This window comes from Mesoplodon densirostris, chromosome 16, assembly GCF_025265405.1.
Source record: "Mesoplodon densirostris isolate mMesDen1 chromosome 16, mMesDen1 primary haplotype, whole genome shotgun sequence".
NCBI lineage: Eukaryota > Metazoa > Chordata > Mammalia > Artiodactyla > Ziphiidae > Mesoplodon > Mesoplodon densirostris.
Window position 1 is genome coordinate 49,635,857 of NC_082676.1, and position 17,029 is coordinate 49,652,885.

The following is a 17,029-nucleotide window of genomic DNA, read 5'->3' on the forward strand; positions in this document are numbered from 1 at the left end:
TGTTTCCATAATACCACCTGGGTTTGCAGGTCTAACAAATGTCTACCCTCTTAGATTATTATATGATGGTATAATTTTTAAAACTTGTGGTAAAATACACATAACACATCTTTTTATGATGGTATAAATTTTAGGTAACATATTTCCCTGGCAGAAGGCAGTTCTTGGGAAAAACTTCTTTCCTGGCCTTAGTGTTCTTCAAGATCCTAGGGCTTCTATTGTTTTTGTTCTACTCCAGTGGTTGTCAAAACATCAGTGTCTCCTGGGAACTGATTAGAAATGCAAATTCTTAGGTGCCACTCCAGACCTGCTGAACAGAAACGCTGGGGGCAGAGCCCAGCAATCTGTTTTTAGCAGGTGATTCTGATGCACATGAAAGTTTGAGAACCGCTGCTCTACCCAGTCTTACCAGTATTTTCTACTGGTGATTTTTAGAGCTAAACTCTCTACTAGCCCCCACTTTTCTTCTGGTCCCTGACTTCCAGCTGTCCATTGGAATCTCTGTTTATAATCCTACAGGTATCTTACACTGAGCGCTTCTTTCTTAGTTCCTCTTGCGTTTCTTCTGTGAAATACGGCATCACCATCCTTCTCTTCACCCAAGCTGGACCCAAACACTTCTCCCTCAGATTTTGACTTAAATTCACAACTGAAGTTTTCCTCTGCATTCTACTGCGACTGACACAGTGCAGACGAGTCTCAACTGGGCTTTTCTAGTAACTTCTTTACCCCTGGGCTTTCTCCTGTTCAGTTATTTCTTCACAGCGCCACCAGACTTATTCTGACATACAGTTCTGACCATGTTACGTGCTTATTGATTTACCAGTGCTTCCCTTTTGTCTGCGATTAAATCTGAATACCTGGGAAGAATGCATGGCCCCTCATGATTTGGTCCTTGCCTTTTTTCCAGCCTCTCTACTATATTCCATTTTCTTCCCCATGTACCTTATCCAAGTTACTCTTTATTTCTGGAACATGCCACATGCTTTTATACTTTCCCTACTGTTTGCTTTGCTAAAAATTCATTTCTCCAGCTCCCGTCTCATTAGCTCCTACTTTGTCTCCCCTAAGGACACCTCCCAATCTCCCCATCCCACCCAGTCCTAAGCAGTCATTATTCTACTTTCTGTCTCTATAGATTTCCCTAGTCTAGACTTTGATATGAATGGAATCATATAATATGTGGCCTCTTGTGACTTGTTTCTTTGACTTAGCATAGTGTTTCAAGGTTCATCCACATTGTAGCATATATCAGTCCTTCATTCCTTTTTATGGCTGAGTATTATTCCATTATATGTATATGCCACATTTTGTTTATCCATTCATCTGCTGATGGACATTTGAGTTGTTTCCACCTTTTGGCTATTATGAAATACTGCTGCTATGACCATTCACGTACAAGTATTTGTTTGAATACCTATTTTCAGTTCCTTTGTAGGTATGTACCTAGGAGTGGAAGTGCTGGGTCATATGGTAATTCTATGTTTAACTTTCTGAGGAGTTGCCAGACTGTTTTCCATAGCAACTGCATCATTTTTCATTCCCACCAACAATATATGAGGGTTACAATTTCTCCACATTCTGGCCAATGTTTGTTATTTTCTGTCTTTTTGATTATAGCCATCCTAGTGGGTGTGAAGTGGTATGTCATTGTGATTTTTATTTGCATTTTCCTAATGACAGATCATGTTGATATCTTTTCATGTGGTTTTTGGCCAGTTGTATATCTTCTTTAGAGAAATGTCTATTCAAGTCCTTTACCTACTTCAAAATTGTGTTGCTTGTCTTTTTGTTTTTGAGTTGTAAGAGTTCTTTATATCTGCTGGATACTAGACCTGTGTCAGATACATGACTTGCAAATATTTTCTCTCATTCTGTGGGCTATCTTTTTACTTCCTTCGTAGTGTTTTTTGATGCACAAAAGTTCTTAATTTTGATGAAGTCATATCCAAGAATCCATCACCAAATCCAAGGCCATGAGGTTTACCTGTGTTTTCTTCTAAGAGTTTTATAGTTTTAGCTCTTATATTTGGGTCTTTGATTCATTTTGAGTTAATTTAGCTCTTACATTTGGGTCTTTGATTCATTTTGAGTTAATCTTTGTATGTGGTGTGAAGTAGGAGTTCAACTCCATTCTTTTGCATGTGAGTATTCAGTAGTCCCAGCACCACTGTTGAAGAGATTATTCTTTCCTCATTGAATGGCCTTGGTACCCCTGTTGAAAGTTCTTATTTTAGTTCCTTTTTTCCTTCATCTCTACTTCTAGAGGTCTCTGATGCCTCTAGTCTCTGAACCTTTGGTAATTCTGTATTTTGGGTTGGTCGGCTTTCTGCACTGCCAGCTTAGGATTCAGTTTTCTCTGGTCTACTCATATTTACATTATTATTTTTTTGAGTCTTATTTCAGTTGTCATTCTCTGACTTGGGAGCTTTTTTGTTTATTTTCTAGTTGTTGTGTTTTCAGGCGTGTGCTTTTGTTTGTTTAAATTGTTTTCTAATTTTAGTTGCATTATAGTAAAAAATAGCCAATCATCACCTTGTACAGAAAACCCTTCCTCACTTCCCCCACCCCAGACTGGCTGACTGACTTCTGCTCTCCCATGTTCCAGTGTAGCTTTTGCTAATCTCTGACACTAGCATGTTGTATGGAAATGCTCTCAGCTCTGTCCTTCCTACCAGACTGTGAAATTCTCTGCAGTTGGGACTACACTTTGCTTTATCTTTCTGTACCTAGCAGTTTAGTGTACTTCGTAATACACAGCGAAAGCCCAGTTAACGTTTGTTTAACTGAAAATTTCCCCCAAGCCCCCTTCATACCCCAGTTGCTTACGGTTAACACTAAGTTTCTATTTATAAATGAATTTGATGAGGTCCAAGGTTATATAGTCTAGCCAGAGAGTACCTTTGTTGGAAGAATATATCACTTAGTGAATATGCGTAAGCCTCTGTTCTTTACAAAGGCCTCATCAATATTTTGTTCGTGCATATGAGGCTACTGTCTTCCCCAGTTCACGGGTGAGGGAGCTGAGACTTAGAGAGGTTAGGTCATGGGCCCAGGTCACACAGTTGGTAGTGATGGGCCTGGACTATGAATATGGAGCTTGATTTCTGAGCAGTTGAGTGGTATCCTCTCATCTCATTGGGAATCCTGATCACTTTTAGCAGAACTGGTCCTCCCAGCCTTACTTCTGCCAAGAACCTGGGAAATGAGCCTGTTAATTGTCTCAAATTCAGACTTCTATTTATTTTTCTCATACCAAAGTTTAAAATGGTTGTGAAGTGAAATCTGCTGCTCTTTTGTGATTTCTCTATGGTATTTAAGCTTAAAAAGTTTTCTTCCCTCTAATAGCTTGGTGAAGATTCAGTTCTTCCTTATTTCTAGTTTCTATGTTCTCATTTCTAAACTCTAATTAATCTGGAATTTATTTTAGTATTAACTCTGTATGTTAATAGGTTCAACAAATCTCCTGTTGCTGGATATTTAGGTTATTGCTGGAGTTTTGCTATGGATACTTTTGTATAAACCACCTTTTATTTTATTCTCCTTTTGGTGATATTGTTATTATTTCTTTGGTGTGGTAGTGGTGGAGGGCTTCTTCTGTTCTCCAGTTTGAGGTATCATTTCCTTAGGGTATACTTCCAAAGGATTAAAGAAATGAGCAATTATTTAGTCAAGCATTTATTGAGTTCCTACTAAGCGCAGGACCTTGTGCTAGGTGCTGAATTGCTAAGTACCTCTGATTGACAGATAGCTCTGCTTTGGGGCATGTCTGAAGACCTGGTTTTTAGCAACCAGCACTGTGCCTGTCAAACATATATTTTTGTTCACTTTATTGTAGGTCAATCCAGGCTAGTTGATTGTATTAAAGTTCCGTAATGGCTGTGAGTTTCTTATAAGTCTGGGTCTAAAGTGAGGAAAAGAAGCTGCTGTTGGAATATTGAAGATCATTCTACATGTACTAGTCTTTATTTTTTATTAAAATTTTTTTATTTGGTTGCTGGTTGTATGGTCTCACTTTAAGTTTGTCTTGGTGGGTCATCTCTGCAAACTTGCCATTCTAAAACTAATATTCATTGAAGTGAAGAGTTTTAATTTTCAGTTTTTAAGGTAGTAGGTAGGTAAGGCGAGTTTAAATGAAATAATGGATGCAAAAAATTTTCTTATGACTAGATGAGTAATCTCAAAGTAGGTCATTTGTTCCTTTTTTCAATTGCAGCTTAAATACCATAATGACAATTTCTTAATTTCTCTAATGGGTAAATTTTTTGTAATGAAAGAATAAAAAATTTTGAAGAGATAAAATAAGTTTTCATTTTGTTTTAGGAATCCACTTAAACAACAACCTAAACCACTTGAAATTTGGCTTGGATCATTATAGACTGTCTTCTTCTACACAAGCAGCAGCAAAGCAGGGGAGAGCAGACTTAACCCCCGCGAGAGCAGGAAGCGACAAGATTGTTCTATTAGTGTGTAACCGAGCCTGCACTGGGCAGCAAGGGAAAAGGTGAAGACCAACTTATTTTCCAATAAATATTGAGACTTTAAAAGTCTAATATTTTCAAATGTTTTAAAAGTAAGGATAAAAAAACCCCCTTACTTTTAGTAGTTAATTGTTGATTCTGATATTTAGAAAGAGCATGTGTGTAAATTGACCTGATTTGAGGGGTTGGGAGGGGGAGAAGATAAAATTAGGATGATAAGATCTGAGTTAGAATGGCTCCCAAGCTCATGTAGTTTTTAAAGGCACATTTCTCTGTATATTTTCAGCTCAAGATCCTTCTGGGTCTCTAGACCTATAGACCTATATCCAGCTACTTTCTTTACAACATTTTTTTCTTCTATTAATTCTTAACAAATCTACTTGGATGGCACATGCACCTCAGTCTTGTGTTCCAAACTGAACTCATTGTGTTCCCCTATAAACCTGACCCTCCAGTATTTCCTGGCTTGGCAAATGGCACCAGTATTCATTCAGCTGCATGTAGTCAGACATTTGGGAGTTAGAAATCTCTCTCAAATCTGTTTCTCTCTGTAAGAATTTATGGGAGTTACTTTTCTTTTTTTTTTTTTAAACATCTTTATTGGAGTATACTTGCTTTACAATGTTATGTTAGTTTCTGTATGGGAGTTACTTTTAAAGTAACTTTATTACAATAGTAATGTAACTTGAGTAATATCAAGGTATGGATGTGTTTCAGGGAGGAAGGATACTGTTTCTAATATTTGTCAGAGTAGCATTTATATTAACTTTTTAAAATGTTGCTTTGAAATAAGTTTCTTATTTAAGAATGGTAAATAACATAAAAGCAAAATGTGTTGATTTGTATATTTATGATGTTCATTAGCAGGTACTTTAGTGTTTACAGTGTGTTGGCCACTATTCTGAACACTAGGGATATAGCAGGATCTGTGTGTTCTCATGGAGCTTGCATCCTAGTTAAGACAGAGCCACTAGAGACAAGTAAACACACTTAACTTCAGACAGGCGTTGTCACTTTGAAGATGTTAAAACATGCGGGTGTGATAGAACGTGCTGGTGGGGGCTCTAGCAAAACTGTCTTAGAGAGGGAGGCAAGGGGGGCCTCCCTGAGGACGCGGCAGCTGGGCTGAGCCGAGTGGGAAGGTGCGAACTGTGTGAGCCTCTTGGGAAGGGATCCCCTGAAGAGGGGACATCGAGTACAGAGATGCTGAGATTATGGCTGAGTAATATTCCGTTGTATATATGTACCATATCTTTATCCAGTCCTCTGCTGATGGACGTTTAGGGTGCTTCCACGTCTTGATTCCTGTAAATAGTGCTGCTGTGAACATTGGGGTGCAGGTATCTTTTCGGATTATGGTTTTCTCTGGATATTACCGGGGAAAGGGGGCAAGGGATTAAATTGGGAGATTGGGATTGACATATACATACTACTATATATAAAATAGATAACTAATGAGGACCTACTTGTATAGCACAGGGAATTCTACTCAGTACTCTGTAATCCCCTATGTGGGAAAAGAATCTAAAAAAGAGTGGATATATGTATATGTATAACTGATTCACTTTGCTGTACGCCTGAAACTAACACAACATTGTAAATCAACTATACTCCAATGAAAATTAAAAAGAAAAGAAGTTGCTGAGATTAGAAGGAGCTTGGCATGTTTAAGGGACAGAAGAAAAGGCAGCTCATCGTATTTATATAAAATAAAGAAATTATGGGGGCTTCCCTGGTGACAGTGGTTGAGAGTCCGCCTGCCGATGCGGGGGACGCAGGTTTGTGCCCCGGTCTGGAAGGATCCCACATGCCGCAGAGCGGCTGGGCCCATAAGCCATGGCTGCTGACCCTGCGTGTCCGGAGCCTGTGCTCCGCGGCGGGAGAGGCCGCAACGGTGAGGGGCCCGCGTATCGCAAAAAAGAAAGAAAGAAAGAAAGAAAGAAAGAAATTATGAAATCCCTTTCATGATGCTAGTCTCTTAAAAGTGAGGACATTGTCATGTGAAAAATATGGCTACCGATTTACACATTGTGCTTGTAACTTATTTCGCATCACAGTTGTCTTTAGGAAGGTAGGCTCACTCTTGAGTACTACTGTGAGTAAACTGGTACTTGTTAGGAGTGGGTTTCTTGGTGACCTTAGCACCCCTGCTTTGGCCTGAGTCAGGGTTTATCTGTTTGTTTATTCACTTGTTCATTCATTCATTCAGCATCTACTATTGTCTAGGTATTGGCTGTCTGGGCTAGGAACATAAGTCGGCCACAGTTCCTGTGTCAGGTAACACAGTCTGTCGGTGGAGGCATCAGAATAAGCAGGCAGTATTTGTAGTGCAGCAGAGCTCCGGGAACAGATCAACAGGGTGCCAGTGGCTCCCTCTGCGGATGAGTAGGAAATAGCTTAAAAGAAGAGTGAGAGGGGCTTCCCTGGTGGCGCAGTGGTTGAGAGTCCGCCTGCCGATGCAGGGGATACGGGTTCGTGCCCCGGTCTGGGAAGATCCCACATGCCGCGGAGCGGCTGGGCCCGTGAGCCATGGCCGCTGGGCCTGTGCGTCCGGAGCCTGTGCTCCGCAATGGGGGAGGCCACAACAGTGAGAGGCCCGCGTACAGCAAAAAAATAAATAAATAAAAAAAATAAAATAAAAGAAGAGTGAGAAGGGTAGTCCAGACTGAGGGACTGGCTGTACGTTGGTGGTGTGAGTCGGACGCATTCAGAGCACAGCATGTAGGTCTGAATGGCTGGGGCTTGGGTGAGAGTTAAGGCTAGGCCAGTGCTCCTCCACGTTGGCTGCATATTAGAATCACCTGGGGAGCTCCTCAAACAGCCTTGGTGCTCCAGCCACAGACCAGAGGGATTGCAGCAGAATCTCGGGGGAATCACTGTGTTTTAAAGTTCCCTCGCTGATTTCAGCCTGCAGCCACTGCTGAGAACCATGGCTCTGCCTCTGATTCTCTATAACACCTGTGAGCTCAGCACTGGATAGGAAACCTGGCAGGGGCCACGTGACTTCTGCCCTAGGCTAGGAGCTGACTTTTAGTGTTGCTTGCCAGTGCCTTCCTTGTTGTCAGGCCACCAGGATGTGGCTGCCTCCCTGCTAGACCTTCCAGCCCTATCTTTTCCTCTGGCACCTAACCCCTTATATGTTTGACCCATGCTGCTTGCTAGACTCGTGTCCACTCCCACCTGCTTTCCTCCCCATCTCCACTAATCCTGTCATCTTACTACCTGGCACCATACTCTGTTAGACGCCATTTTGGTGTATGAGTTGTTAAATTTCATTTAGAAATCTCAGTTTCCCTTCTGACTGTTTCATCCACTTATGATATTAAATTTCCTGTTTGTTTTATTTTGAGAACTGTCCTAAAACTAATTGTATTGTGATTCCATTTAAAAAGATCATGAATAAGGAGTTACAGTATTAAAGGAATTGTCATACTTTTTAAGGTGATTATAACATTTATGTGTGTTAGATTTGGACTACCTTTTGTGCTGCACTTAGAGAAGACAATAGCATGGGACCTTCTGCAGAGGGAAATCTTGGAGAAGATGAAGTATTTCTTGAGGCCCACAGTTGGCATTCAGGTGTGTAAGCCTTTTGGTACTCCAGCATAGCATGTGTGTACCCAGTGAAGAAAGTCATTACAGTGAGATTGGAAGTTCAGACCTTTGCCCTTAGGAAACACCAGACACTGAGCTGGAATGCTGGGGAGCCCTGGAGAAAAGCTGCGTAGTAAAATCTGCTGTGTTCAGGTTTTCCAGAATGAGGACTGTCCCTCATTTTATGAAGGGAGCTGACCACTGCACGGTTTTCCATGCACTGCCAGGTGTTCCTTTATAATGTTTGCCTAATAAAGTTTAGCACATGATCGGCTTGGAGAGATTTTGTAGACTATCTATATATTTTCAAAATTATGATTTCTTTGTTAAGGTATCCGTGGAAAACTTATATTAATGTTCAGCTAAAGTAAATATTACTTGTCTTGCATAACATATTTGATATGTAAATTGCATTTGGGGCAATCATATTTAAAGTGTATTAGAGTGGCTCAACAGCCTCACAGAATGTTGTAGAGAAGCATTTTGCAAAACAGTTTGCTCTCCCTCTAATCTGTTTTGGAAATGCCCCAGTGAACCACATGCCCTCGAAGAGAAACTCAGCCTGATTTGCCTTTGCCATTTGTTGCAGGTGTGTCCATTCAGTTTGCGAGTGGTCAGTGTTGTGGGGATAACATACTTGCTGCCCCAGGAGGAGCAGCCCCTGTGCCACCCAACAGTAGAAAGGTAAAAAAAAAAATCACCTTCTAGACTTTCATATATGTTTGTGTGTAATTTCTAGTGATGTCTGATGTAATTTCCACATAAGTGTGGTAGGTCCTCCAGGCTCACTTAGAAAGTAAACACTTATTTTACTTTTGATTATATTTGAGTAGGCTATGTTTTATGATCTTTTTTGGAATCAGGAAAGCCTGGAGTACTGATGTTAGGAAAGTAAATTGATTGGTCTCAGGACCACAGATGAATTGCACTTTCATATTCACCAAGATCAAAGTTTTCCAAAGTAGAATTCTAATCATAACACTTTCCTCCTTGAAATCCTTAAATGATAACCGTGGCCTCAAAGATAAAGCCCAGTTTCCACAGTATGTGAAGTTCTCCACAGTTTGAACCCTGACTACTTCCCTTCTGTCAGGCCTCTTTCTTCTCCCCACTATATTAAACATTCCGCAGCATCAAAGTACTGAGGGTTGTTTGAACGCACAATATGGTTTTATGTGTGCCTTTGCACGTGTAGTTTCCTCTGTTGATAATTCATTCCTTTTGAGCCTCTCTTCACACTGTCCCTCCTCTCTCCCTTAGAATTATCTTCTCCCCTCTGCTATCTCTGTGCTTTTACATACTTCTGTTATTAATAAAGTAATAGAGATATGTATATATAGACACGATACATATATGGATACATATAAATATAAAAACACATTATTGTTTTTATTATAATGACTTTTTCAACAAATATCGTAGTGCCCTGCATTTCAGGATTCCAAAAAAGTATACAACATGGTTCTGTTTGAAAGCAACTCACTGTTTGGTTTTAGAGATTAGAGTTAATAGATTAGATAATGATCCAAAACATTGCAAAACTTAAAAACTATTTGATGGGTAATACTGACTGTTAATGCTGAGTATGTCAGGAGATGGTGAAGGAGCCAAGGAGCTCAGGGGAAATAAGTGAGGTGAAACTTGAGGGATGCCTTGTAGGAAGGCACAGTTTACATTGGTGTGGGCACGGTCCAGGGACCAAGCATGGCCTATGGGGGTAGGTGGAGAGATGCAGGAGCAGAGTTTGTTCCCAGAGAGACTATCGTCCCGTCCAGTCTCTATTGATTTGGTGAGATATTGGACAAAAATTGGAAAGATCATTAACATCTAAGAGTTATTGTGGATAACCTTATAGTGTGGTACTAAATTTCCTCCAGTATCTTTATATCCATATTGAATATTTTAATTTAAGGATTTTTCAGTCCAGTTGTAATCAAGTTATTAAATAAGAGTTTATAATGGTCAGAAACCTCTTCTGATGGGGAACGATGATGAAGATTTTCAGCAATCACACTATGATTTCAGATTTCAGATAGGATGTATATTTAATTAAAATCATTTATTTAGAAAGTAATACGTGACTTCCTTCCCCATCCTCTAGGGCACTAAAATCTTGTGGACCAGGTGGCACTGCTCACGTGAAATTAGTGGTAGAATGGGACAAGGAGACAAAAGATTTGTAAGTATTTTTTTAACTTAGTGTTTGTAGAGTCATTGTCTTAATTATCACTATAATAGCATACCTTTGATCTTTCAAATTAGCTGAAACACAAACCTCTGTTTTCTTTAGCTAAGTATCCAAGTGTGTTGCTGATCCTTTATTTAAGTAATTTATTATTTCTCTCCTACACATTCTGTTGTCTGGATCCCAAAACCTTAGAACATTTGTTTGCTGCTAATGAGACAGAAGCTATATATTCATTAACTACTGTGTAGGTCAAATTACTTTGATTTTTATTACAGACCCATTAACTCTAGCAAGTTATGCCAAATGCATGCCCTTTGATACAGAGGACAAGAATATATGATTAATCAGTACAGTTTGTGCCCAATCCCAGAAAAAACAATTCCAAGTTATTTCTTGAAAATAATGTCATAGATAGAGAATGTCTCACAACATTTTGGAACATAGAAAAGTTGGATTGCCACTTTTATTTTCTTACATATTGACCTTTTTGGTTATGAATTTACAGCCACGTTGTGAAGCTGTTAATTGTATTTTGTGTCAGTTTTCCAAGACATTCTCTAATACATGCTTTTTCTCCCCTGATCGCAGCTTGTTTGTAAATACCGAAGATGAGTATATCCCTGATGCAGAAAGTGTCCGGCTGCAAAGGGAGCGTCACCATCAGCCTCAAACTTGCACTTTATCCCAGTGTTTCCAACTCTACACCAAAGAGGAGCGGGTAAGGGTTGGGCAGCATTTGTTGGGTGGTGAGGGTAGTAGGGAGGGCCCAGGGCAAGATGACAGTGGAGAAACAAATTATGCACCAGAAAACTCCCCAAGGATTTTTGCATTTACATAGGTTCTGCACATGTGATATGCATCTTAGTGTTATTCCTCTTAGGATTTTAACACAAAGTAGTTTAAATTTCTGGAAAACCTTGATAAAATGAAGTGCTCTAGACATGAACCTTTGTATAGTTGCTTTTTTTTTTTTTTTTTTACTTTTTAATGGTTAATGATAAAGTTATATTTTTGTTTCAATTTATAGAGATTTTAAATTATTTTCCTTAGTGACTAGATCAGTGGTTCTCAACTTTTTGGAACTAAGAACATAGGTGCCATTTTAATTAAAATTAATTAAAATTAAAAATTCAGTTCCTTAGTTGCATTAGCCACGTTTCAAGGGCTCAGGAGACACATGTGGCTAGTGACTCGTATTGGACAGTGTAGTTATAGACATAAAGTTCTGTTGGACAGTGCTTTAGACCACTTAGCATAGTGTTTGCAGATTGTAGGTACTCAGTAAATATTTGAATGAATGGATGGACAAATAGTGGATAGGACCCTTGCCTGTGTGTGTGTGTTTTTTTTTTTAACAGGAATATTTAATAACAAGGTAGATAACATGTTTATCTAACATATTTTTATATAACTGAAGCTAAAGCAAAACATGCTGTTATTGGATAAATATGGCCTGCTGTATGTGTGTACACTGCAGTGCAATTTAAAAAATACTGTAATTATAATTTCAGAACTTCAGAATTTGAATAGGTGCCAGTATTCTGTCCTTTTTTCATATGGGAAAAGAAAATTCCTTTGAAAATCATTTGAAGCTTGGAGCAAAATTCTATAGCTGTATTCTTAGTATCACTCTGTAGAGTCTTCATGATTCAGATGATACAAAGGAAGCTTCAATTCAGCCTTCCTTTTAGAGAAGACATTCCAGCTTTCATGATCTCATCAACCAGGAGAATATTGGTGGCAATTACAGTGCAGGAGTGAAGAAGCTGTTTCTTTACATAGTAGTGTTCCCATATGCCTCCCATTGGCTTACCTGGGTTCAGGTCCACACCCACAAGCTGACCTGAATGTTCTGCTTGAACTCAAACTAGTGTTTCCTGAAGCTCCAAACCAGAGTTCTGAGCAAGAGCCTTGTGAATAATGAGCACTGCATTAGCAAATACTTGAACTCCCAAGTTGGGCCCTGCCCTTTACACTGACTGGGCTTTTATTTATTTATTTATTTATTTTTTTTTTTTTTTTTTTTTTTTTTTTTGCGGTACGCGGGCCTCTCACTGTTGTGTGGCCTCTCCCATTGCAGAGCACAGGCTCCGGACGCGCAGGCTCAGCGGCCATGGCTCACGGGCCCAGCCGCTCCGCGGCATGTGGGATCTTCCTGGACCGGGGCACGAACCCGTGTCCCCTCCATCGGCAGGCGGACTCTCAACCACTGCGCCACCAGGGAAGCCCTGGGCTTTTATTTAATCAGGGCTTCTGCCATTGCCACTTGCACTGCACCAGTACCTGGAATGACACAGCCATCATCAGTAACATTTTTAACAGCTCTCAAGCCACCTTTGATTGCATCTTTGATTTGCATGAGTGTGTACTTATTTGGTCCTTTGACCAGTAATGTGACGGATGTTACGTTTCTCAATAAAGTCAAACTTCTCTTCTCCCAGTGTGTAGTCATAGACAAGTCGCATTTCCCAAACAATCAGGATTTAGGTCATCAATAGAACTTAGAGCTACCCCACCACGAGCAAGCGTCAGCCTCTCCACATTTCTCTTAGGTCTGTGCAGAGCTACTCTGCCTTCTTTTGCAAGAGCATCTAAGGCAAAGGGGTCAATTCCCTTTTGATTAATAACAACAAATCCTTTATCTGAATCGCCACCACACTTTCTTTCAAAGTTCTATTATTTTTTTAACTCCATCTTCAGTGAATTTTCTTTCAGTCTTTACTAATTTCTCTCTCTCTTCTGCACGCTTATTTTAAAAAAAGCCAGAATTCACTTCTGTTTTTTCATATTCTAATGGCACATTGCATATGAAGATGTATGCATCTTCTACTTTTTTTTCATATCAGGATGCCATGTCCCATGATCCAAAACAAGACCTCTGATTAAGCTTGTATAGGTTTCAGATTTATGTTTCATCCCTGTGATCTCAACCATGAAGGGGTCACTACGTTCATCTTGTTTTTTAATGGCCAAAATGGAGCCCACTACAGCTTCTGTTAAAACATCAGCAAGTTTAGCATGAATTTTAGTATGTAGAGATGTTCTGGCCATGTCTGTAAGTGTTTCACTGTTCATCTCTTTGCATATTTTGACTAGTTGCCAAAACTGAAGTGCCTTTTTCTTTGCAGCTTCAAATCCTTCTGTTATTATTTTGAGATGAAGATCCTATAATAAACACATAGTTACAAAGCCACCACTAATACTAGAGATCTTCAGTTAGATGCAACTATAGTTCGTGATAAAGCAGATTTATGGAAGGATATTCTGGATCATTCATACCCTTTAATACAACTAATATGATGTGCTGACTTTCTGAATACTTTACAAAGGATAAATAAGCTTTCAGTGTAGAGGAAAAGAACAGACATTGCTCTAGCACAGAGTTGAAACCAAGGAACTAAGCCACTCTTGGTGTTCACTGTGCAACAGGCCTTTGTGGTTTTTAAACCTCTCCAGGTTCAGGCGCCTCGAGAAACCTTGACGAGAGCACTTGGAGTTCATCTAATTTTGAGTTGATGTTTACGATCATAATTCTGGCTACTGACTCTTACTGCTCACTCTTGCATGTAGGGAATCATGCAATTTCAGGGTCGGAGGGGGCTTTAAAATGTCTTTTTTCTAATGGTTGAGTTCTACCTAATTTCAAATAGGTGATTATCCAGCCGCTGTTTTTCAGAGACACCATTTTCTCTTTGGGTATCTGATGGAATATGTCCCTTGTTGCTACAACCGGCAGGTAAACTCTCAGGTCATTAAGAACAGAGGACAGGTCTTCATTTTCTTCCACTTGTTTGTCCGTCAAATATTTGAAAATAGTTTTCATCTTCTAAGTCTTTTCTCCCCCAAGCAGTTAACAGCTAGTTCCTTTAATAGTTTTTCATTAGACGTATTTTTCCAATCTTGGGCTTATATAAATAATTGGCTTTGAAACTGGTTGATCACATGCTGTATGTAGCACCTTATCCTATTTAGCTTTTTTTTTTTTTTTAATTGATTTGGGAGATGTCTGAGAATGTCACAAAGCTTAAAGGTGAGCAGATCTACTAGATGACCACATTGGTATTCTACAAAACATCTCATGATCTTTCAAGCTAGCCAGATACATTTTAATAGGGCTTTGTTCATTCAGTACATGTCTGTTGAGTACATACTATGTGCCAGGTACTGTGCTAGGAACTGGGAATATAGCAGGGACCAAGACAGACAACAGTTTTGCCCTCAGCTTGTTTACAGTGTAGTGGGGATAAACAAATAAGTAAAGGAAGCAAAGGTCTTGGGGTCGGAGGAAGGTTGAGAAAAGAAATGAGGCCACTGTGGCTGGGGCACAGCAGGTGAGAGAATCCAACCCGGTCGTAAAATAACCCCAGCATGTCTAGCAGTGTCCGGTCCATGGAAGGCATTCAGCAAATCTATGCCGCAGTGAATGAATGAGTGTTCCTTGGGGAGCTCAGTCACTGGGTCCAAAAATAACATTCCAGATATGGAAGAGGAGGAGGTCAGACTTAGCAGTAGGCTGTGTGACGATAATTTTGGGGTCACGTTGTCTGCAAGCTCAGTATGATCAGCAAACAGTGTCATGTGGGTGTCAGCCACTGTTGGCTACCTAAGGATGCTTTAGAAACAGTGTCCAGAACTCAGATGGTGATAGCACTGCTCTTCTCATTACCTTAAATGTTCACTGTTAAGAGACCGACATGCTGGGGCACAAGCAGAGAGTGTGGATAGGGGATGGCGCGGCTGAGTATATCTTTTTCTTTTCTTTTTTTTTCTTTTTTTTTTTTTTTTTTTGCGGTACACGGGCCTCTCACTGTTGTGGCCTCTCCCCGTTGCGGAGCACAGGCTCCGGACGCGCAGGCTCAGCGGCCATGGCTCACGGGCCGAGCCGCTCCGCGGCATGTGGGATCTTCCCAGACCGGGACACGAACCCGTGTCCCCTGCATCAGCAGGCGGACTCTCAACCACTGCGCCACCAGGGAAGCCCGCGGCTGAGTATATCTTGATGAAGGAGACCTTAAGTGAGGATCTGATAGTTATTTTCACATACTTCGAGGGCCATCCTGTGGATAAGGGATTGGACTTAATTTTATCTAAAAAGCAGAATTAGAGATTGGAAATTACAGGGAGAGTGATTTTGTCTTAAAAAGAGGAAGAACTTTGTAACAGACTGCCTGAAAGTGGAACAGCTGCCTCTGGGGCTAGTCGCCTTCCTTGCTGGGCAGTTAGCGAGGCTGGCCACGCTCCAAGGGTGCTCTGCGGGCCTAGCAGCTCTTTGTGGCAGTTTACAACGAGATAAGTACAGAAGTCAAGCAGTGTTGTAGAAACTGTCAAAGCTGCCAGCCATTGTCTTGACATTCTTACTGTATCTTATAAAAGAGTATCTGTTTATGATGTATTGGAAATTAAAAAACAAATAAACAACAACCTGTTCCTTTGCCGCGAGCACTGGGCTGATGGCCATGTCTGTAGACAGTTAGCATGTTAGCACAGATGTGGACGTGCCAGATGACAGTTAGGTTCCTCCTGCCTTTTTTTTTGTTTGTTTTAACATCTTTATTGGAGTATAATTGCTTTACAATGGTATGTTAGTTTCTGCTGTATAACAAAGTGAATCAGCTATACATATACATATATCCCCATATCCCCTCCCTCTTGCGTCTCCCTCCCACCCCTCTAGGTGGTCACAAAGCACCAAGCTGACCTCCCTGTGCTATGCCTGCCTAACTTTCTGATTCACTGCTATCCACCCAGACTTCTGTCTCTCCCTATCTTTCCTACACACATGACAGGATCTCCCTCTCAGGAAAAATAACTCCCTCAATTCTGCTTCCCTTTCAAACTACTGTGCCGGTCTTTCTCTTCTTTTCTGTGTGACTTTACCGTTTAGTGATTTCAGGTCTTTCCCTTTCCTCCCTTCCAAACCTCTTGTCATCTGTCTGACTTGCGTTTCTAACATTGCTCTCCGAAGTTCTTGGGGCCCATAGTTTGCTCAGTTCAGTGGCCTCTGCTCAGTCTGCATTTGACCTCTCCGTGGGATATGGTACTAATAACCACCCTGTTCTTGCCACTCTCTTTTCTTGGTGTGCATAAAAGGAATGCTTCTGATTTGCCTATTTTTCTGACTATGCAGCCTCAGGTTCTGGTGGTTTCTCAACCTTTGTGTTTCCCTTAAAAATCGGCCTTCTGCAAGATTCTGTCCTTGGCTTCTTTCTCTTCCATCTGAGTGGGCATTGCCATCTGTTCCCGTGGCTTCCCTTACCTCATTGTGTTGATGGTCCCAGATCTGATGCATCTTCTGAAATCTAGAGATTTAAAAAATCTCTCTTACCAGACATGCTCTGTTAGTACCTCTGTGTTGTCATCCTGAAACCCTTGCCTGCAGAGGTGACATACGTGGATTCGAGGTCTCAGATTGATGTTGAGAAAGATCTTGTTGGTAGCAGGATGGGGAGGATTGTTTGGAGCAGTTTGATGCTTGGGGGAGAGAGAACAATTAAGAGACTTGAGGAAGTCCAGGTAAGAGTGAGTGAGGACTTTGAATTAAGGTGGATGGAGAGGAGGAGACGGGTGTGAGGAATGGCAGAGAGTGTTACTTCGGATGGACATAGAGCAGAGGAAGAGGGAAGGGTTTGAGGCTTTGGGTTAACCCCCCGTGTACTGCTCTTGACGGGCGGTTGTGGTATTTGCTGGGGTAGGACATACAGGAGGAGGAGAAAAGGGAGCTATATTGATAGAAAGGCGACGAGTTGAGTTTGGGAGTATGCTGAGC

The 17,029-nt window shown here is 40.7% G+C and overlaps 1 protein-coding gene, 1 non-coding gene and 1 pseudogene across 3 annotated transcripts in view; 1 reads left to right on the forward strand and 2 right to left on the reverse strand.

Moving 5' to 3' along the window:
* The window catches only part of USP31 (ubiquitin specific peptidase 31), a 77,118-nt gene that overhangs the window by 41,734 nt on the left and 18,355 nt on the right, over positions 1–17,029 (forward strand). For both annotated transcript variants that reach the window (XM_060120061.1, XM_060120062.1), the window contains exons 7-11: positions 4,324–4,504; positions 7,949–8,060; positions 8,665–8,759; positions 10,177–10,254; positions 10,852–10,981. In XM_060120061.1, the coding sequence (XP_059976044.1) occupies positions 4,324–4,504; positions 7,949–8,060; positions 8,665–8,759; positions 10,177–10,254; positions 10,852–10,981 (596 nt within the window). The remainder of the gene's footprint in view (positions 1–4,323; positions 4,505–7,948; positions 8,061–8,664; positions 8,760–10,176; positions 10,255–10,851; positions 10,982–17,029) is intronic.
* Positions 11,934–13,353, reverse strand: LOC132476029 (T-complex protein 1 subunit zeta-like; annotated as a pseudogene).
* On the reverse strand, positions 13,561–13,689 carry LOC132477174 (small nucleolar RNA SNORA22). Its single transcript, XR_009530199.1, has one exon. It is a non-coding gene; the product is annotated as a small nucleolar RNA SNORA22 (small nucleolar RNA).